This window comes from Dendrobates tinctorius, unplaced genomic scaffold, assembly GCF_039654945.1.
Source record: "Dendrobates tinctorius isolate UK_male_01 unplaced genomic scaffold, ASM3965494v1 ptg000095l, whole genome shotgun sequence".
NCBI classification, from domain to species: domain Eukaryota; kingdom Metazoa; phylum Chordata; class Amphibia; order Anura; family Dendrobatidae; genus Dendrobates; species Dendrobates tinctorius.
In genome coordinates this window covers 11,641,378-11,662,996 of record NW_027361763.1, presented here as the reverse complement: position 1 = coordinate 11,662,996, position 21,619 = coordinate 11,641,378, and the positions used below count along the sequence as shown (strand labels likewise).

Below are 21,619 nucleotides of genomic sequence, written 5' to 3'. Positions count from 1 at the left end.
CAGTGAAGCATGGTGGTGTCTGTATAATGTCTACAGTGAAGTATGGTGGTGGCTCAGTGATGGCTACAGTAAATCATGTCGGTGGCTGAGCGATATTTACAGTGAAGCATGGCAGTAGTGTTATGAATGGGTCACCGAGGAGGAGAGCAGGTCCAGGCTAAGCCACAGAAAACCAGAGAGGTTGGTAAGTAAGCAGATTGCAGACCCCTTTTCCTATCCACACAACTAGCAGTAGCCGTGGAGCGTACCTACGATGATCCTAGACGCCTCGGCACAGCCGGAGAGCTAACAGCCTAAAGCAAGAAAGAGGAAATCTAAACTGCCCCAGAGCAGACCCCAAAGGAATAGATAGCCCCTAAACATATATTGTCGGTGAGACAAGATGAAAACACAAACACAGGCAGGAAAATAGACTGAGCAAATGATGGGGCCCACACTGACTAGACAGGACAGAAAGGGATACAATGTCTGCAATCACGGAAAAAACCCTGCAAAAGGTCCAACACGTCTGATGCAAAAAAACACTGAAGTCGCACGACTTTGCCTCCCACTATATCAGCACTCTGGTCTCTCTTTGCTCTGCTTTCAGAATATACCAATCTAACAGGGGACAAAACAAACTGGCACAAGCAGTAACATATGGGCGGTGATTCAGCACAGCCCCAGCCGGAGCTGGCTGACCCACATAAAGCAGGGATAGACAAAACCAGATCAAATGCAAACAGAAAAGCAAATGAATCACTTAGCTGGACCATGCAGGTACAGAGCTGGAGACATCAGACCTCAGGAGGCACAGGAAGAAAATCACCAGCAGGGATACAGGGCGTTGGCTGTCTTAAATCCCAATCTGAAACCCCAGTTCTCCAATCGTCATCCTCACTATCAGGTGGCAAGCCTCTGTCAATCAGATCAGCTCCATTACCTCCAGCAACCACCAGAGGGAGCCGAGAAAGAGAACTCGCAACCCCTCTGTCAAACTGACCAGCTCCACTACCTTCAGTAATAACCAGAGGGAGGCCAGAAAGCGAATTCACAACACAGTAGCTTGCTGATGCCTACAGTATAACATGTTGGTGGCTCACTGTTGCCTACAGTAAAGCATGGTCTTGGTTTGGTGACTCCTACAGTGAAATATGGTGGTGAATCATTGATGCCTACACTGAAGCATGGCGGCGGCATTAGGATGCCTACAGTGATATATGGCATTGGCTCGGTGATGTCTGTATTGAAGCATGGCAGTAGCTTGGTAATGCCTACAGTGAAACATGTTGGTGCCTCTTTGCTGCCTACAGTGGAGCATGTTGGGGGCTTGGTGATGTCTACAGTGAGACATAGTGGTAACTTGGTGATGCCTACACTGAAGCATGGCAGTGGTATGGTGATGCCTACCATAAAGCATGGTGGTTGCTCATTGATGCTTACAGCAAACCATGAGGTTGACTTGATAACTCCTACAGTGAAGCATGGTAAAGGTTTGGTGTTATTCTGGGGCTGCTCTGCTTCCTCTGGCAGTGAAAACCTGCATTGTGTGGAGGGAAAGATGGTTTGAATGGGAAAAAGATTCCAAGCATTCCTCAAAAGCCACCCAGTCTTGGATGCTGAAGAAAATTTCTTGAGTGGCCGTCACTTTTGACAGTCTAAGTGAACTCCATAAAAAATGTTTTTAGTTGGATTTCAAGAAGGCAGTTGCAGCAGCAAGTCAAGAATATTAGCGAACTGGAGGCCACTGCCCATGAGAGGTGGGCTATGATTCCACAGGAACACTACCAGAAGCTGCTGTCTGACTTTATATCACATTTGTATCAGGTCATAACAACCAGAGGAGCTCTAAGTACTAAAGACTCTTGTCATGGAGGGGTGAATAATTCTGAGACTACAGTGAGTCAATAAAAGTGGCCGATAACACACTTCTGATTTCTGAACTGATGGACAGAAGAATTGTTTTCTGATCCCGCTGACTTTCTTCTCTTTACTTCCAGGGTGAATAATGGGTTTTGCAGAGGACCAGTTCTTTGAATATTTGCGAAGGCATCTGACTCTTCTGGATAACATAAGAATTGATGAGCTTTTACTTCCTCTCTCGGCGTGCCTCACCCCGACTACTGTGGTAAGTCTTTCCAGTGTAATTATCAATATCAAGATCATTTTCTACTTTTGCACTTAATACATAGCTTGTCCTACTGATCTTCAGCTCCAGAGCTGCATTCAAACTTCTGCTAGTTTTCAATAAGCCGTAACTTTGCATCTACCAACATCTTCATGCTACGTCTGTAAAGCGCATACTGTGATTTATTGAAGAGGCACTAGCCACTACGCAAGTACTACATATCCCAGAATCCTGTGCAACTTAATGGTAGTAGGAGGCATAGGAGCTCAGCTGCTACTGACACATCAGCACAGGTAGATTGTGCATAGCATAATGATAAATTTAGCTTTGGATATAACTGGAGTATAACGCATTTATTCTACATCTTGAAAAGTTGACCTAACATTATACCGCGTAAATATTATATGTAACCATGAAAATAACTGAAAACCAATAAATAAATCTGGAAGTGTCCAGATAAATAGCAGTCACAACTATACAGAACCCCAGATAATCAATGCTTTAGAGTGTACATAAAACTATCACCCAGTACTACACAGTGACAAAATAATACCGTAACATAATGCATCCTGATCGGTGGTACATACAGCATTGAAATAAATGCGGTCATGTAGTTCACATTATACCTGCTCACTCTTCCTGTAGGGACAAAGACCCAATGCATTTCCTATGGCGAGACAAGGACCCGCCCCTCTCTTCCTATGGCGAGACAAGGACCCTCCCCCCTCTTCCTATGGCGAGACAAAGACCCGCCCCCTCTTCCTATGGCGAGACAAAGACCCGCCCCCTCTTCCTATGGCGAGACAAAGACCCGCCCCCTCTTCCTATGGCGAGACAAAGACCCGCCCCCTCTTCCTATGGCGAGACAAAGACCCGCCCCCTCTTCCTATGGCGAGACAAAGACCCGCCCCCTCTTCCTATGGCGCGAAAAAGACCCGCCCCCTCTTCCTATGGCGAGACAAAGATACTTCTCAATTGCTGTTTACGATGAGAGCTCGACCCACCCCCCTTGTAGAGAGACAAAAATACAACCCCAGGTCCTGTAGTGTGATGGAGACTTGCCCCCACTTGAAGGGCAGAGACAAAGAACCACCCCTGCTTTCTGTAAAGAGGCAAAGATGAAACCCCCACTGCCTAAGGAAACACAAAAACACACCCCTATATCCTGTAGAGACAAAGACCAGCCTTCACATGCTGTGGAGAGACAAAGACCCACTGACGCTTCCTGTAAACAGACAAAGCCCATCCCCACTTCATGTAGAGAACCATAGACCCGCCTCTACCTTCTGTAGCGATAGACTATCCTTTGCTTCCTGTAGAGAGACAAAGAATTAATCTATGCTTCCTGTAGAGAAACAAAGACCCACCTCTACCTTCTGGAGAGATATAGACTCTCCTTTGCTTCCTGTAGGGAGACAGACATGCTTTCTATTCACTCTTCCTGTGAAAAGACAAAAATCTCCTCAGCTTCCTGTAGAGAGATAAAGGCCTGCCCATGCTTACTGTAGAGAGATAAAAGCCTGACCATGCTTACTGTAGAGAGATAAAAGCCTGCCCATGCTTACTGTAGAGAGATAAAGGCCTGCCCATGCTTACTGTAGAGAGATAAAGGCCTGCCCATGCTTACTGTAGAGCCATAAAGGCCTGCCCACGTTTACTGTAGAGATAAAGACCTGCCCCTACTTACTATGAGACAAAGACCTGCCTTCACTTATTGTAGAGTAAAAAAGACACACCCCTACTATCTGTAGAGAGGCATAGACTCGCATTCACTTCCTGTAGATACAGTTTTCTTTAGCAAGACAAAGACCCATCTACTCATCCTGTGGAGACATAGCCCTGCCCCCACTTACTGAGACCTAACCTTGCCTCCTATTACTATGAGACCTAACCTTGCCTCCTATTACTATGAGACCTAGTCCTGCCTCCAATTACTATGAGACCTAGCCCTGCCTCCACTTCCATGTAAAGGCTCACTTTCACTTCATGTACAGAGATAAAGACCCGCCTCCACTTCCTGTAGAGAGAGAGACCCGCCTCCACTTCCTGTAGCGATGTAAAGGCTCACTTTCACTTCATGTACAGAGATAAAGACCCGTCTCCACTTCCTGTAGAGAGATAAAGACCCGTCTCCACTTCCTGTAGAGAGATAAAGACCCGCCTCCACTTCCTGTAGAGAGATAAAGACCCGCCTCCACTTCCTGTAGAGAGATAAAGACCCGCCTCCACTTCCTGTAGAGAGATAAAGACCCGCCTCCACTTCCTGTAGAGAGATAAAGACCCGCCTCCACTTCCTGTAGAGAGATAAAGACCCGCCTCCACTTCCTGTAGAGAGATAAAGACCCACTTCCACTTCCTGTAGAGAGATAAAGACCCGCCTCCACTTCCTGTAGGGAGATAAAGACCCGCCTCCACTTCCTGTAGAGAGATAAAGACCCGCCTCCACTTCCTGTAGAGAGATAAAGACCCGCCTCCACTTCCTGTAGAGAGAGATAAAGACCCGCCTCCACTTCCTGTAGAGAGAGATAAAGACCCGCCTCCACTTCCTGTAGAGAGAGATAAAGACCCGCCTCCACTTCCTGTAGAGAGATAAAGACCCGCCTCCACTTCCTGTAGGGAGATAAAGACCCGCCTCCACTTCCTGTAGGGAGATAAAGACCCGCCTCCACTTCCTGTAGGGAGATAAAGACCCGCCTCCACTTCCTGTAGGGAGATAAAGACCCGCCCCCACTTTCTGTAGGGAGATAAAGTCCCGCCCCCACTTAGTGTAATCCGCCGTGGCTGTCTGCTGCTAGAGGAGGATTACACTTAACAGGCAGTGGAGAGCAGGTTACACAGAAAGGAGACACCTAGTGGCCGGCACTTTATTTATCAATCAAGGTGTTTGAAAGTACAGCAACCATTTAACCCAACCATTTAACCCCTTAACGACCCACACGCCTAATGGCGGCAGTTAAAAAGCAGCACTGAAGCATAAGTACCTTTAACGGTGCTGAGAAATAAGTGTATAGAGCCCCCCAGTGTCGGAATTTCTCTGGGGTCTCGGCTGCTGGGTGTAGCTGAGACCCCAGAGAACATGATTCAGGTCGGTTTTTACCGAACACCATGTTGCGATCACCGTTATCAACGGAATAACGGCGAAGGCAAAAAAAAAGTCTGATTTCCCACTCAATTTCTCTCCTCTGATGTGATCACACATTAGAGAGAGAAATCGGCCCCCCGGTCCACCCTCCCTACCTCCGGTGTCCCTGGATCCTCCTGCATCCCCCCGTGATGTCCCCCGGTCGACGGCGGTTTCTTCCAGGAAGAAAATGGCGGGCGCATGCTCAGTGCGCCCACTGACATCTGCCGGCCTGCACCTGGCAACAATTGGAAATTTTTCCTATTGGTTCATTTTGATCACTGTGGTAGACCCTATCACATTGATAAAAAAAAACCTAACCTTAGTTAGGTAAAAATAATAAAATAAAATGTATGTATTTTCATTTTTCCATTAAGGTTGGGCTAAAGTTAGGGTTGGGATTATGGTTAGGGTTGGGATTATGGTTAGGGGGTGTTGGGGTTAGGTTTGTGGTTGGGGTTATGGTTGGGATTAGGGTAAGGCGTGTGTTGGGGTTAAGGTTGGAGTTAGAATCGGGCGCGTTTCACTGTTTAGGTACATCAGGGGGTCTCTAAACGCGACATTGATTCCAGACAATTTTGCATTTAAAAAGTGAAACAATGCCCCCCCCCTTCTGAGCCCTGCCATGCACCCAAACAGTGGCTTTCCCCCCACATATGGGGTATCTGCGTACTCAGGAGAAATTGCACAACAAACCTTGTGGTCTATTTTCTCCCGAAACCCTTGTAAAAATAAAAAAAAACTTGGTTCCAAAGTAGATGTTTTTGTGAATAAAGTAAAGCACCTGGACAGTTAATAAACTTCTTGAATGTGGTTTTGCCAACCTTGAGGGGTGCAGTTTTTAGAATGGTGTCACTTTTGAATATTTCCTGTTATATTGACCCTCCAAACTCGCTTCAAATGTGAGGAAGTCCCTAAAATAATAGTTTTGTAAATTTTGTTGGAAAAATAAGAATTTGCTGGTCAACTTTTAATCCTTTTTAACGTTCTAAAAACAAAAATTGTTTCCAAAATTGTGCTGATGTAAAGTAGACATGTGGGAAATGTTATTTATTAACTATTTTGACACTGATTTAATGGTACAAAAATTAAAAGTATGAAAATTGCAAAATTTTTGCCAAATTTCCGCTTTTTTCATAAATAAACGCAAGTTATATCGAAGAAATGTTACCACGAACATGAAGTACAGTATGTCACGAAAAAAAAAATTCTCACAATCGGTGGGATATGTTGAAGCATTCTAGAGCTATAACTTCATAAACCTGGAAGTTTTGTCATGGGAACATACTTAGACTGGTCACTGTTGATGGGCGATACATATGTTTTACAGGAGAGACTGAATACTTATGTGAGAAATCAGGGCAATAGGAGCACGGTGCTGGATTTCTGTCTAGACCTGAGCAGAAATGACGACTGGGTGAACCATTTCATAAACGCCTTACAGTACTGTGGATATGGGGAACTGGCCGAAAAGTTTCAAACGGAATATTTTTCTCATCGTCCCCGATGTAAGTAAAACTATCAAGACGTGAAGGTGGCGGCGAAATTCTGCATCTCTTGACAGGAAAACGCAGCAGAAAAAAATTCTTACTTGCGTTTTTGGTGCAGATTTTTCCCCACTTATTACTATGGGTGAAATCTGCAGCAAAATTGCTGAAAGAATTGACGTTCTGCAGGTTTGAAAAAATACTTTCATTAAAAAGTAAGTAGCATGTTCATGAGATTTCAGAAAACTTGTTCACTATGAACTCTGTAAAGACAAAAGAAAAACAATTCCAGAATAGTTTTTTGTCTAAATATTTCCACTTGGATTTTTTTCCTGCATTATATGGTCAAATGAATGTTGTAATTCCAGATCCAGACCTCCATGGGATATTAGTCGTGATTGACACTGATCATTTATGTTTTATTGTTCAATGCATTCCATTCCCCCGATCTCCTCTCCACACTTCCCGCATCTTCTGATCCTAGTAATACTTAGCGCGAAGGACCGGAGATGACGTCACTCTCGCGAGATCTTTCGCGCAAAGCATTACTGGGACCGGAAGATGCCGGGAGCGTGATGAGAGGAGGGACAGAGTCCGGGGGCCGTCGGGAGGTGAGTATATCACTATTTTTTATTTTAATTCTATTTTTTACAGGTTTATGGTACCCAGGGCCTGGAGGAGAGTCTCCTCTCCTCTGGACCCTGGGTACCATCCGCACATTGAGCACTGTGCTGGTCATCTCCCGGCTGCGTTGCCGCTGACCTCCTTCGGGAGATCAATGGCTAGTGCTGCAAATCTCCCGACGGTAGCGGTGGCGTGCGTCGTTCGAATGCCGCGCCAATTCGTGGCCGGACTGCACCTGTCGTTGATTGGTCTCGCCCGGCCAATCAGCGACGTGGGATTTCTATTACAGACAGACAGAATTAGACGATTATATAGTAGATGTGTGTATATAAATTAATACAGTATATATTATACAGTCATGGTTGAAAGTGTTGGCATGTTTGAAATTGTTCCAGAAAATGAACTACCTTATTTTCCGGATTATAAGACTTGGAGGTTAAATGGGGGGTGTCTTATAATCCCAATGTAGCTTACCGGCTTTGGTGGAGCAGGGTCCCAGGGTTGCTGCTGCAGGCAGATTTTGGTGGAGGCAGGAGTGGGGTGATTCTGTATTGGAACAACACAAAAAAAAAACCCCAGAAAAAAAAGGCAAATTGGACACAAGTCCTCACACAACCAGAAAAATGGACCAGGCAAAATTGTTGGCACCCTCAACTTAATATTTCGTTGCACACCATTTGGAATGAATAACTGCAATCAACTGCTTCCTATAACCAACAACAAGCTGCTTACGCCTCTCAGCTGGGATTTGGGATCATGCCTTTTGCAGACTGCGCAAGGTCTCTCATATGAGAAGGCGTCTTCTCTCAACAGTAATTTTAAGATCTCTTCACAGGTGTTCAATGGGATTTAGATCTGAACTCATTGCTGCCACTTCAGAACTCTCCAGCGCTTTGTTTTTATCCATTTCTGGGGGCTTCTTGAAGTATGTTTGGGATCATTGTCTTGAGGAAGACCAATGACCTAGGATGCAAACCCAGTGTGTTGATACTAGACACTACATTGTGACCTAAAATCTTTTGGTAGTCTTCATATTTCATGATCTTGCACAAAGTCAAAGAACTCAGTGCCAGAGGCAGAAAAAACGACCCCAAAACATCTTTGAACTTCCACTATATTTGACTGTAGGTACTGTGTTCTTTTCTTTGTAGGTCTCATTCTGTTTTTGGTAAACAGTAGAAAAAGATTTTTGGTAAAGCACATCTATCTTTGTCTTATCTGTCCACAAGATGCTTTCCCAGAAAGGATTTTGACTTACTCCTGAACATTTTAGCAACCTGCAGTCTAGCTTTTTATGTCTGTGTCAGCAGTGGGGTCCTGAGCCTGCTGAATTTCTTTGGAACTTGATTGGGGCTGCTTATCCACCATGCAGACTATCCCTCATTGCAACCTTTCATTAATTTTTCTCTTCTGTCCACGCCCAGGGAGATTGGCTACAGTGCCATGATTTGTAAATTTCTTGATTTATGTTGTACATGGTGGAAAAAGGAACATCATGATCTCTTGAGATGGACTTTTAACCTTCAGATTGTTGATAATTTTTCAATAATTTAGGTTTTCAAATCCTCGAACAGTTCTCTTCTTTCTGTTCATGCTTAGCGTGACACACAATGCAAAGATTGAGTCCACTTCTCTCCTTTTTATCTGGTTTCAGGTGTGATTTCCATAGTTCCCACACCTGTTACTTGCCACAGGGGCGTTTGAACGAGCATCACATGCTTGAAACAAAGTTGCTTACCCACAAGTTTTGAAAGGAGCTAACAATTTTGTCCTGCCCAATTTTGAGGTTTTGTGTGAAACTATCCAATTTGTCTTTTTTCAATCTTTTTTTGTGTTATTCCAATACACACACAAAAATAAATGTGTATAACAAAACTTGAGTAATTTGCAATAATTTTCCTAGAGAAATACTTAATTTTCTGGATCAATTTCAAGGGTGCAAACACTTTTAGCCATGACGGTGTATATTTATCTTATTTTTGCAGCTCTAGTTTCTCCTCCTCGATCACTTCCTCCATATTTGAGTAATCGCAACCAGCAACCCTCACAGGTAAATCCACAATGCACCTCCAACCTTCCAGGACCGATGCCCCCATCATCCCAGGACACACAGCCAGGTCCATCACCAAAACCAGTGCAACCTGAGCAGGAGATGAGTCCAAGTTCAGCATCCGGACATAACCATGAGTTTAGAAGCCTTCCTCCACTTCCATATGATCCACCGGCTCCCACCAGAGCCACTCTTACCCACAGTGTTTCCGAACGTATGCAGTCAGACAGAAGAACATTAGAAGATAAGACGTCCAAGACCCCAGTACCAGAAGCAGCTCAAAAACAGGCCGCACCCAATAAGGATGATAATGGGGCTTCTCAGAAGGTAGGTTTCTCCACTCCCCATTATCTGAAGAACATAGCACTGCAAAATTGTGTACCCATTTTATAAAATGACATGAGCATAGGTGGTGCCAAGGCTGCAATCACACAGAGGCTCTGGTGCCACGGGGAAACGCCATGACTGCTTTGCCACATAAGTGACTTTAGCACCTTTATTCAGTCAGGGTGATCAATGAGTGAAACAGGCGGCCATGAGAAGTGTCTGAGATGGTTTAGTGAATTCTGCATTGTGTAGGGGGGTGGACACAAATACCCCGGAGGTCCCTTCCATACTCTAACATTCTAGGATTGTATGATTCCATAGGCTTACATAGGCGCAGGTTCAGCGCTGTCTTTCTGCTGCTATGGCACCAAGACAGTTAGAATGAGACTGTGAAGCAAAGTGATTGGCTGCAGTGGTCATTAACATTACAATTGTGATGTTATCTCTCTGTAACTTGTCGATAAAGACTGTATGGAGAGGGTCTTATGGGGTGTTCCTCATGTATGGCAGTTCTTCTGAGGTATTCCTGGAATATGGAGGGTCTTGTGGGGGTGTTCCTAGTGTACTGTAGTTCTTGTGGGTTGTTCCTAGTATATGGGACGTTTTGTGGGATTTTTTCGGTACACAGCAGGTTTTGTTCAGTTTTGCCAACTTACGGTATGTCTTGTGGGATCTTTCCTGGTAGGTGGGAGGTCTTGTATGATATTGCCAGTATCCAGAAGGTCTAATGGCATGCTGCCAGCATATGGCAGGTCTTGTGGAGTGTTCCCTGTATACCGCAGGTCTTGTTGGATTTTCCCAGTATATGGCAGGTTCCTGGTATATGGCAAATGATGGTAGGTGTTATTGGTATACATTAAATGTTGTGGGGTGTTCCCGGTATACAATATGGCAAGTGATATGGGTGTTCCTAGTAAACATCAAATGTTTTGAGGTGTTCCTGGTATACAAAAGATCTTGTACAGTTTTCCTGTAGGGCAGATGTTGTAGGGTGTTCTGTTATACAGTCGGTCTTGTGGTGTGTTCCTGGTATATGACAGGTCTTGTAAGGTGTTATCAGTTTACAGCAGGTCTTGTATGGCGTTCCCATAATACAGTAGATATTGTGGGGTGTTCTAAATATACTGTAGGTCTTTTAGGGTCTTTAGGGCCAGTATATGGCGGGTCTTGTGGAGAGTTCCCAGTATACAGCGGGTGTTGTGGGGAGTTCCCGGCATACAGCGGATCTTGTAGGGTGTTTCTAGTATACGACGGGTCTTTTGACTTGTTTCTGATATGATAGGTCTTGTGAGATGTTCCTAGTACATTGCAGCACAATACGAGATCTAGGATCTTCTAGGATTTTTGGCATATACAGTGGTTAGTACGTACCAAAACTGGTGCACGTAGGAAACAAAGGCTAGCCCATCTGGTCCTAGAGGACTTCTGTAGCTGTGTAGACTGGTTGTGGTGCCTTTGTAGATCCATGTCCATCAGAGAGCACCTGTCATTGACCCTTGATATTGAGAACTGGGACATGAAGTAACATAAAAAGGCGGCCAAGTCTGGTAGATCATGTCTCAGCTTACAAGGTCCGTGTCTCATCATGTGATGGCTGTAGTGGAGGCAAATGTTTCCTGATAAATCTGTGAACACATCACAGACAAAAAAAGGTATTGTGGTGAGCATGTGCGCCCCGGGTATGAGGTAGTTATGTAATACTAAGTTAAATTGTCCTAATCAGGTTCCAGAGACTGGCACTACTAGTCCTACAAGCAGTGACCTTGGGGCTGGTGACGGGAGAGGTCATGCTGACCGGGACGAGAGAGACGCATTTCCATCACAGGTCTGGTATCTTCTTGTTTGTGGTTTTAGGGCTTCCTCCTTATTTAACTGATCGGAAAGTGTTTCCCTGGGAGGACCTCCTGTGATTGAATTAAATCTAAGGTAGAACCTGGAAGTGTTTCATTTCCCTGCAGCGCCACCACAGGACAAACTAAGTATTTCACAATGTCCACTAAACTCAATGGTTTTCTGTGTAACGCAGGACATGAGAGGTCCTCCAGAGAGAGGGACGGTCTTTAGAACCAAGAGATGATGATTCGAATAATGACCCATTATTAACTCCTAAGTCCCTGTGGGATAGAGGTTTTCCAAACTCGACAACTACTTTAATAAGATTGTTAGCCATTATTAAAAATAAGATTGGACTGGTCCAATGGAGGAGCGAAGGATCCTCTTCTCGGGCTAAAATGTCCCATGAAGTCACCAGTCTCCGAGGCTAAGCAATAGAAGTCTGAGTTTTGCCAATAAACAATAAAATGATTGTGAAAATGCCTAAAATGGTGAGCAGGCTGTATTATTACATTGAAGGGGAACGATACAACCGACCCTAATATCGAAGTCTACCTCCCATCCCTCAACATCTGTTTACACTTAGAAATTTGCCCCAAACATTCTTCTGACTCTGAGCTTTCAGCTGCTATAAAAGGTGAACTTTAGACCACCCCACACTCCAACAGACAACACAGCAAAGCTGGAGTCAGGGGTTATAGTTGTGTTTTCATGAAGAAGAGCTAAAACTCATTTTGCAAAAGAAGCGAGTAGGCATTATGTGTCCATTCTTTCTTTTTTATGTAGGCAGCAAACCGTCAAGAGCAGCCAGTGTCCCCTCCACTTTCTCGCTCGATAAGAGAGACTGCTGTTTCCGAAGAATGCCAAGATGCACGGTCTGCATATCCGGTGGTGAGTTTGTGTTCTGCACATGTCACTAAAGGTACTTTTTTTTTTTTTTTTTTAATAATTTTACTGATATTGATAAGGAAAAAACATGATTTGTGATACTGTGTCAGGAGATGTTGATGCTTTAAAGGGAATCTGTCACCCCATTTTTCGACTGAGCTGCGGCCACCGCCATCAGGGGCTTATCTACAGTATTCTGTAATGCTGTAGATAAGCCCCCGATGTAACCTGAAAGAGAAGAAAAAGAAGTTATATTATACTCACCCAGGGACGGTCCAGGTCCGGTTTTGGTCCGATGGGTGTCACGGTCCGGTTGGGCGCCTCCTGTCTTCATACGATGCCGTCCTCTTTCCTTCCTGTCATGGCTCCGGCGCAGGCGCACTGCTCTGCCCTGTTGAGGGCCGAGCAGAGTCCTGCAGTGCGCAGGCGCTGGGAGAGGTCCGGCGCCTACGCACTGCAGTATTCTGCTCTGCCCTCAACAAGGCAGAGCGGTGCGTCTGCGCCGGAGCCACAACAGGCAGCAAAGAGGACGTCACTGTTAGAAGATGGGAGGCGCCGGACCGCAACACCCATCGGACCAAGACAGGAACGTCCCCCCCGGTGAGCATAATCTAACTCCTTTTTCTTCTCTTTCAGGTTACATCGGGGCTTATCTACAGCATTACGGAATACTGTAGATAAGCCCCTGATGGCGGTGCCTGCTGCTGATAGTCGAAAAATGGGGTGACAGATTCCCTTTAAATGCTTTTATATGTGGCCACCCAGTGGTTGTGATGTGATTTGCAGCCCATCAACATAATTTGACTTTGTTTTGTCAGAAATTGTAGTTTTTAACCAGAAAGATGGGGGAAAAACATCTGTAGTAGCCATAATCCATACCGATATTTCGGACTCCCGGATTTTTACTTTCAGTCATTGATTGCAGTACTCAACTGCTGAAGCCGCCAGTCAATATGGACGTTCTCCATCCTACTATCCATAGTGCCGAAAAAGTCAGAATAATATAAATCTTATGCTATTATTATTTTTATATAGGCAGCAAACCGTCCGGAGCAGCCTGCATCCCCTCCACCCGCTCACTCGATCAAGGGGAAGGAGGTTTCCCGAGTACAGCAGGATGCACAGCCCACACAACAGGCGGTAAGTTTGTGTTCTGCACATGTTGGTAACAGTTTTTTTTTTTTTTAGAAACTTTACTCTTATATTTGTGTCTTACACAATATAACAGTATAATACAATCTAAATAATAATAATGGGAAGCATGGTGGCTCAGTGGTTAGCACTGCAGCCTTGCAGCACTGGGGACCTGGGTTCAAATCCCAACATTTGCGTGGGTTTCCACCAGGTACGGCCAATTTCCTTTCATAACCCAAAGACCTACCGATAGGGAATGTAGACTGTGAGCCCCCAATGGGGACAGCGATGATCATGTCTGTAAAACGCTGAGGAAATAATGGCGCTATATAAGCGAGTACAATAAATAAATATCCTAATACCAAATTATCACAACCAAGAAGAAAACCCTCAATGTCTTACCAAACAGGAAAAAAAAATCCTCTTGTCCTAACTCGACACAGATGGAATCCAGGGACCCCACAACATCCAACTTTTACTTAACGTTGTTATAGATATGTGCCTTTTCTTACCTTTTCTCTTAACTAAACATGTCTTGAGATGAGTGACGCAGGAGGAACGGCTGTAAAAAAAATAAATAAATAAATACAAATTGCGGTACTCTGTCGGGCGATGTTTGTACTATGTGTCTATTTGTGGCCATTCTGTGGTTGTAATGTGAATTGCAGCCTGATGAGCGTTTTATTAGCATGTAGAAATATAGTATTGAATTTTTCATATGGAGCCGTTCTCCTTCACACTGTCCTTGGTAACTTCCCCTCGACCACAAAGGGCATTCATTGAAGGCCAGTTCTCGTCACCATGTCCTGGCAGCTCCAGTTATCTGTCCATATATAGACAGTGACGCCACCGGAGCTGCGGTATACTGACATATATACGGTTGTACATACCAGTGTAAAGTATGGAGGAGGGAGAAAGCAAAAGCGCAAGTCTTTGACTAGATTGGAGGTAAATTTCAGACCACCTCAGACTCCAACAGACCATAAAGCGAGGCTGGAGTCACTGGTTATAGCTGTGTCCTAATGAAGCGGAGCAAAAATGCACAGTGCAGAAAGTAATTACTGAGATGTCATTATGTAAGCTTTATATTACTGATTCTATGCAGGCAGGAAACCGTCCGGAGAAGCCTGCGTCCCCGCCACCAGCTCGCTCGGTCAGGAAGAAGGTGGTTTCTGATGAAGTACAGAACTATTCGCATTCTGCACATGTTGGTAACATTACTGATTTAATACTTTCACCACCTGTGCAATACTAAGGAAATCCTAAAAATCTGACCTGTTGGAGGCCGTGAGGACTGGAGCTTGGGAGACACTGATTTAGACCCTTCATTGTAGTTGTGGCCGGATGTTTAGGGTCGTTGTCCTGCTGGAAGGTGAACCTACAACCCAATCTCAAGTCTTGTGCAGGCTCTAACAGGTTTTCATCTAGGATTACGCTGTATTTAGCTTCATCCATCTCTCCGTCATTTCTGACCAGCTTCCCTGCCCCTGCTGAAGAAATGTCTCCCCACAGCATGATGCTGCCACTACCACGTTTGATGGGGGAGATGGTGTTTTCAGGGGGATGTGTAATGCTAGTTTTCCGCCACACGTAGCCAATAGCCCAAAAAGTTCTACTTTGGTCTCATCTAACCAGAGAACCTTCTTCCACATACCTGCTGTGTTCCCTAGATGGCTTTTTGCAATCTGCCAACTGGTCGTCTTATGGCTTTCTTTCAAAAATTGCTTTCTTCTTGGAAATCTCCCATAAAGGCCAGATTTGTGGAGTATGAGACTAATAATTGTCCTGTGGACAGATTCTCCCACCTGAGCTGTGGATCTCAACAGCTCCTTCACAGTGACCATAGACCTATTGGCTGCTTCTCTAATTAGTGCTCTACTTGCTTGGGATGTCAGTTTAAGGGTGGTTTCACATTAGCATTTCAGGGCGCAGCGACGGCCTGCGCACGGCCGTCGCTAAGCCCCGCCCCCTGCCGCGCCTCCTCCAGGAGCTCTGCCTACCGGCGCATGATGCTGCATGCGTCCTGCGTCCCCTATCTTTATCACTGGGGACGCAGGCCGTGCGAAGTATGCGTTTGGCGGCACATGCGTCCTTTTGACGGTGCGTCGAGCGCAACCAAATTGCAACAGGTTGCGTTTGGCGCTGGTCGGCGCACCGTCAAAAGGATGCATGTGCCGCCAAACTCATACTGCGCACAGCCTGCATCCCCAGTGATAGATAGGGGACGCATGCAGCGTCATGCGCCGGTAGGCGGAGCTACCGGAGGAGGCGCAGCAGGGGGCGGGCCCTGAAACGCTAATGTGAAACCACCCTTAGTGCATGGTTATGTCTTGGTACGTTTACAAGTTGTACCATTTTTGAATGATGGAATGAACAGTGATCCATGAGTTGCTCAGAGCTTCCACAATTTTTTTTTTTATAACCTAACACTGCTTTACTCTTCTACACAACTTTATCCCTGACTTGTCTGGTGGGTTCCTTGGTCTTCATGATGCTGTTTGATTCCTAATGTTCTCAAAGCTCTGAGACCTTCACAGAACAGCTGAAGTTATACTGAGAATAAGTTACACACAGGTGGATGCAATGTACTGATTCTGCGACTTCTAGGTCACTGAGGATTTTATTTAGGGGTATCAGACCACAGACTGCTGAATACAAATGCTCCTCGCAATTATCAGAGTCAGCACCAGTCTCATATATACTCCTAAAAATATATATATATATTTATTATAATATAATGTTTGAATCGTCTTTACGTCAGTTTCATGTTTCTTATAGGCAGCAAACCATCAAGAGCAGCATGTGACCCCGCCACCTGCTCGCTCGTTCAGAGAGAAGTCGGTTTCTGGAGTACAGAACGAAGCAGAGTCAAGACGACATGTGAGTTGGTGTGTTCTGTATATATCCGTAACAGTGTTTTATTTTTAGAAACTTTTGATTTTTTTTTTGTTTTTGTCAAAAGATTTAAATAATATTACTACTACTAATCATACTAATAACAGCAATAATGATAACATTATTATAACTGTGTAATAATATAAAGATGTAATAATAAATTATAATACAATGGCAATTGAATATTATAATAAATTATAATACTATAACAATACAATAACTTAATAACAACGCAATAAAAATATAAAATATTACTAATTATAATAACCATATTATAAATATAAAATATAATACAATGTCAATTGAATAATATATAATACAATAATAACTTAATTCAATAAAACTATAATATACAAATGTAATCATAAACTATAACACAATGTCAATTGACTAGCATGCATAATATAACAATATAATAAAATACAATAACAATAATATAAAAATGTATAATAAAATATAATACAATATCAAATGAATAATATGCATAATACAATATAATACAATATGAATATAATAACTTCATAACATCACACAATAAAAATATAATCACAGCAAAAAAGAAAACCCGGACCCCCGACCAAACAAAGAGAAAATAAAATCTCTACTCGATATAACCCCAAAAACTTACAGTATGTATCTCATTGACATATATGTGTATGTCACAGGTCGGTTGCGGGTGTATGGAAGCGAGTCAGGAGTGTGACACAGCTGGCAACTGCCTCTAACAGCAGCAATCAGATCTAGCTCCCGTGACTGCTGGTTTAACCGTTTAGATGCCGCTGTCAATCTTTGACAGCGGCATTTAAATAAATGGTTTAAAGCAGTGCAGGTGACCATTCAGTTGACAAACTGCCCTCACCAGCTTTACAATTGCAGGCTACCGAGGGGCTACCATGCCATCAACGACTTACTGAAAAATAAATATTGTCCCCCAATGGAGGCTTGCCCCTCTAATATAAAGGCCTGGCAGGCAGGACCACAAAACGAAGGCGCTGGAACAATGTGATTTTACCGGGTGGGTATAAGGTTTTTGGTTTTCACGTATTCCCACCTCTTTGGCTATTTTTCAAAAATACACCAGGGAAGCAGAAATTTAAAAAAATCACCAATATTGCTGTACTTTAAGGAAGTTGGCTTTACACCCTTTACTTCTTTTGGCCATCTTTGCTAAGCTAGACCACTAGGGAATACGAAATTAATCGTTCCTTTTACCTAGGCCACCAGGAATCATGCAATAACCTCCAACCACATCAAACTGTTACAGATGCATTGCCTCCTCTAACCCCCTAGACTACCAGGAATTGGGTACTAATGCCCACTACCTCAAACCACCACATATGTGTTTATTCCTTTGTAACCCTAGACCACCAGGAATCAGGTACTAATGCCCACTTACCTCAAACCACCACATGTGTTAATTCCTCTCTAACCCTAGACCACCTGGAATCTGGTATTAACACCCCCTACATCAAACTGAAACGCAAGTATTGATTCCTCTATAACCCCAAACCACGAGTGAAGCAGAAATAAATCTTTCAGCTACACTGGCCGAACAGGAATCAGATAGTAATGCTTACTAAATCAAACCCCCAGACAAGTATTGACTCCTCTATAACCGAAGATCAAGAGGAAAGCAGAAACTAATTCTTCCTTTATCCTAAGCCTCCAGGAATCTGTCCTAATTAGGGATGAGTGAGTATACTCGTTGCTCGGGTTTTCCCGAGCATGCCCGGATGTCCTCCGAGTATTTTGGCGTGCTTGGAGAATTAGTTTGTGTTGACGCAGACACATGATTTGCGACTTGTAGACAGGCTGAATACATGTGGGGATTGCCTGTTTGTTAGGAATTCCACACACGTATTCAGGCTGTCTAGCAGCCGCAAATGTGTCTGCGTCGGCACAAACTAAATCTCCGAGCATGCCAAAATACTCGGAGGACACAAGCAATCTCTAGTCCTAATGCCTACTACATCAAACCACAGACGTATTGACTCCCTTACAACTCGAAACCAAGAGTGAAGCAATAATTTATCTATCTGCAACCCTAGACCATCAGGAGTCAAGTACTAATACCTACGGCAGCAAACAACCATATTGCCTCCTCTATAGCTCCAGACCACAAGGGAAACGGAAACTAAATTTTTGTTACCATACAGCATGAGGAGCAATATCTCCTCTAATCGAAACATATTTTTTTTCTTCTTTTCACTGTCCAAACAGAAATGTGTATAATGGGCTAGAAAAAGTATGAGGACTCCAAGAAGTCTTCTATTTTGTTGTCTCCTTTTATACTGTTGGGTTTTAGGTTTCTTTGGTGAGTAATTGATTGATGTTTAACTCCATTTTAGTTATTTTTTTCTCTAATTGTTTGGATTACATTTTTTTTCTAGGTTCCTTCTGGTTCCTCTTGTAGACCACTGCAAAACAATGATGAAGACTATTTCAGCAAACCTGGCATACTGAACTCTACACCAGGGTTAGGAGATGACTCAAGTGAAGTTGGAGTGTTATCAGAAACTTCTATTCATGTGTTACAAATAAGTGAGGATCCAGAGAGAAGTGAATCAAGTAACACCGGCCATCGATCTTCTCCTACATCGTCCACGCAGAGCAAAGTTCCACCTGTGAGCGCTCCAAATCACAGAAGTATGCAGGTACTAGACCAAAGAAGTCCCGAAGAGAATGACTTCACGTTCGAAAGGACAAACACTAATTCACCCAATAAGTCCAGCCCAGGGGGTAACCGGCGGCTTGATCAGTCCCCATTGAAGCAGCCGGAAGAGAATAGCTTTGGAAGTAGAAGCGTAAGACTTGATTTCAGCGAGGATCCAGACACAGAGCTCTTGGAAGGCAACGATGACGGGTTGAGGAACCGATCAAGAAAAATTCCAAATCTCAACGAGACAGATGATCAGAGCACGGAGAAAACTTGTAGCACAGGAAGGGATCGTGAAAGAATGGTCCTAATTACAGTCACCGTTATTTCTGTTTGTCTGTCTGTATTCCTTCTATTGAAAAATCGGCATAACTAGATGCGTCGCGCTTAAAGAGCCACTAGACCAAAAGAACAAAGGAGCTGCTAATGTCGTTTGCACATATGTATGTATGTAAATGTTCAATCATAGGGATTAAGCCACCATTATGGCAGAAAAAAAGTTAGTTTTCTTTTTTTTTTTCATTTTCTGCTGGGAATCCAAAATAATGTCTTTTAAAATTTAACCAGAAATGGCTCCTAAATGAGAGCAGTTTAAATCCAGAATGCCTGATCCTTCTTTAATCTGCAGTTTTTTGCTCAAATGGTCACTTAAGAGGCCCTGAAATGACCTTTAAAAGTCGAAGCATGTACATGATTTCTCACCACAGTAAAGAGGGGCATATATACCATGTGCTAGTTGTCAAGAGGGGCATCAACAAGCCATGCTGCCGGTGCCAGGGTATTTACTTACAGGGCGAGCGAGATGTACTAAATATTGGCCCAGATCAAGAAAAGCTGATCTACAATTCTGCAGCACGCCTACTCTGCAAGTCTACAATTCTGCAGCACGCCTACCCTGCAAGTCTACAATATTGCAGCACACCTACTCTGCAAGTCTACAATTCTGCAGCACGCCTACTCTGCAAGTCTACAATTCTGCAGCACACCTACTCTGCAAGTCTACAATTCTGCAGCACGCCTACTCTGCAAGTCTACAATTCTGCAGCACACCTACTCTGCAAGTCTACAATTCTGCAGCACACCTACTCTGCAAGTCTACAATTCTGCAGCACACACAAGTCTACAATTCTGCAGCACACACAAGTCTACAATTCTGCAGCACACCTACTCTGCAAATCTACAATTCTGCAGCACACCTACTCTGCAAGTCTACAATTCTGCAGCACACCTACTCTGCAAGTCTACAATTCTGCAGCACACCTACTCTGCAAGTCTACAATTCTGCAGCACACCTACTCTGCAAGTCTACAATTCTGCAGCACACACAAGTCTACAATTCTGCAGCACACCTACTCTGCAAATCTACAATTCTGCAGCACGCCTACTCTGCAAATCTACAATTCTGTAGCAAACCTACTCTTCAAATCTACAATTCTGCAGCACGCCTACTCTGCAAATCTACAATTCTGCAGCACGCCTACTCTGCAAATCTACAATTCTGCAGCAAACCTACTCTGCAAATCTACAATTCTGCAGCACGCCTGCTGTGCAAGTCTACAATTCTGCAGCACGCCTGCTGTGCAAGTCTACAATTCTGCCGCACGCCTGCTGTGCAAGTCTACAATTATGCCGCACGCCTGCTGTGCAAGTCTACAATTCTGCAGCACGCCTGCTGTGCAAGTCTACAATTCTGCAGCACGCCTGCTCTGCAAGTCTACAATTCTGCAGCACGCCTGCTCTGCAAGTCTACAATTCTGCAGCACGCCTGCTCTGCAAGTCTACAATTCTGCAGCACGCCTACTCTGCAAATCTACAATTCTGCAGCACGCCTACTCTGCAAATCTACAATTCTGCAGCACGCCTACTCTGCAAATCTACAATTCTGCCGCACACCTACTCTGCAAATCTACAATTCTGCAGCACGCCATGCCTTCCACTTCAGATTTATTACTTCTCTACACGGAAAACCTTTGTTTAATAAGTAGCCATGTGGCTTTATTTTGTACCTTTCTGTGATTCTTATTAATCTGCTGTTTCTAAATAAAACAAATAGAAATTTCCATTGTAGTTTCAATACTTTGCGTCATCTGATGTCCCAACAGTGACTGAGAACGTAATTTTGAGTAAATCTAATGATTTTATTAGTGTGAAAAAAATCAAAATCGCATAGAAATGGCGACCACTAGGCTCCTACCTTCTGTGGAAAATGTACTGCATAGGCTGTTGTCAAGTGTAATCCGTGTCTAGCAGCAAAGACGCTGATATGGATTATATGAAAGGGTGATGGGTCTTTCTCTTCAGGAAGTGGGGGAGGGGTTTTATATCTCGACAGGAAGTGGGGGAGGGGTTTTATATCTCGACAGGAAGTGGGGGAGGGGTTTTATCTCTCGACAGGAAGTGGGGGAGGGGTTTTATCTCTCGACAGGAAGTGGGGGAGGGGTTTTATGTCTCGACAGGAAGTGGGGGGAGGGGTTTTATCTCTCGACAGGAAGTGGGG

At 44.0% G+C, this 21,619-nt stretch overlaps 1 protein-coding gene across 4 annotated transcripts in view; it reads left to right on the top strand.

The window, feature by feature from the left end:
• The window catches only part of LOC141098757 (uncharacterized), a 113,735-nt gene extending 92,553 nt beyond the window's left edge, over positions 1 to 21,182 (top strand). For 3 of the 4 annotated variants that reach the window (XM_073586734.1, XM_073586735.1, XM_073586732.1), the window contains 9 exons: positions 1,980 to 2,107; positions 6,559 to 6,736; positions 9,325 to 9,716; positions 11,440 to 11,541; positions 12,336 to 12,440; positions 13,473 to 13,577; positions 14,677 to 14,778; positions 16,350 to 16,451; positions 18,857 to 21,182. In XM_073586734.1, coding sequence (XP_073442835.1) covers positions 1,988 to 2,107; positions 6,559 to 6,736; positions 9,325 to 9,716; positions 11,440 to 11,541; positions 12,336 to 12,440; positions 13,473 to 13,577; positions 14,677 to 14,778; positions 16,350 to 16,451; positions 18,857 to 19,498 — 1,848 coding nt within the window. In that variant the 5' untranslated portion in view covers positions 1,980 to 1,987 and the 3' untranslated portion in view covers positions 19,499 to 21,182. The remainder of the gene's footprint in view (positions 1 to 1,979; positions 2,108 to 6,558; positions 6,737 to 9,324; positions 9,717 to 11,439; positions 11,542 to 12,335; positions 12,441 to 13,472; positions 13,578 to 14,676; positions 14,779 to 16,349; positions 16,452 to 18,856) is intronic. The other variant, XM_073586736.1, reaches the window with a different exon arrangement.
• The last annotated feature ends 437 nt before the right edge of the window (positions 21,183 to 21,619 follow it).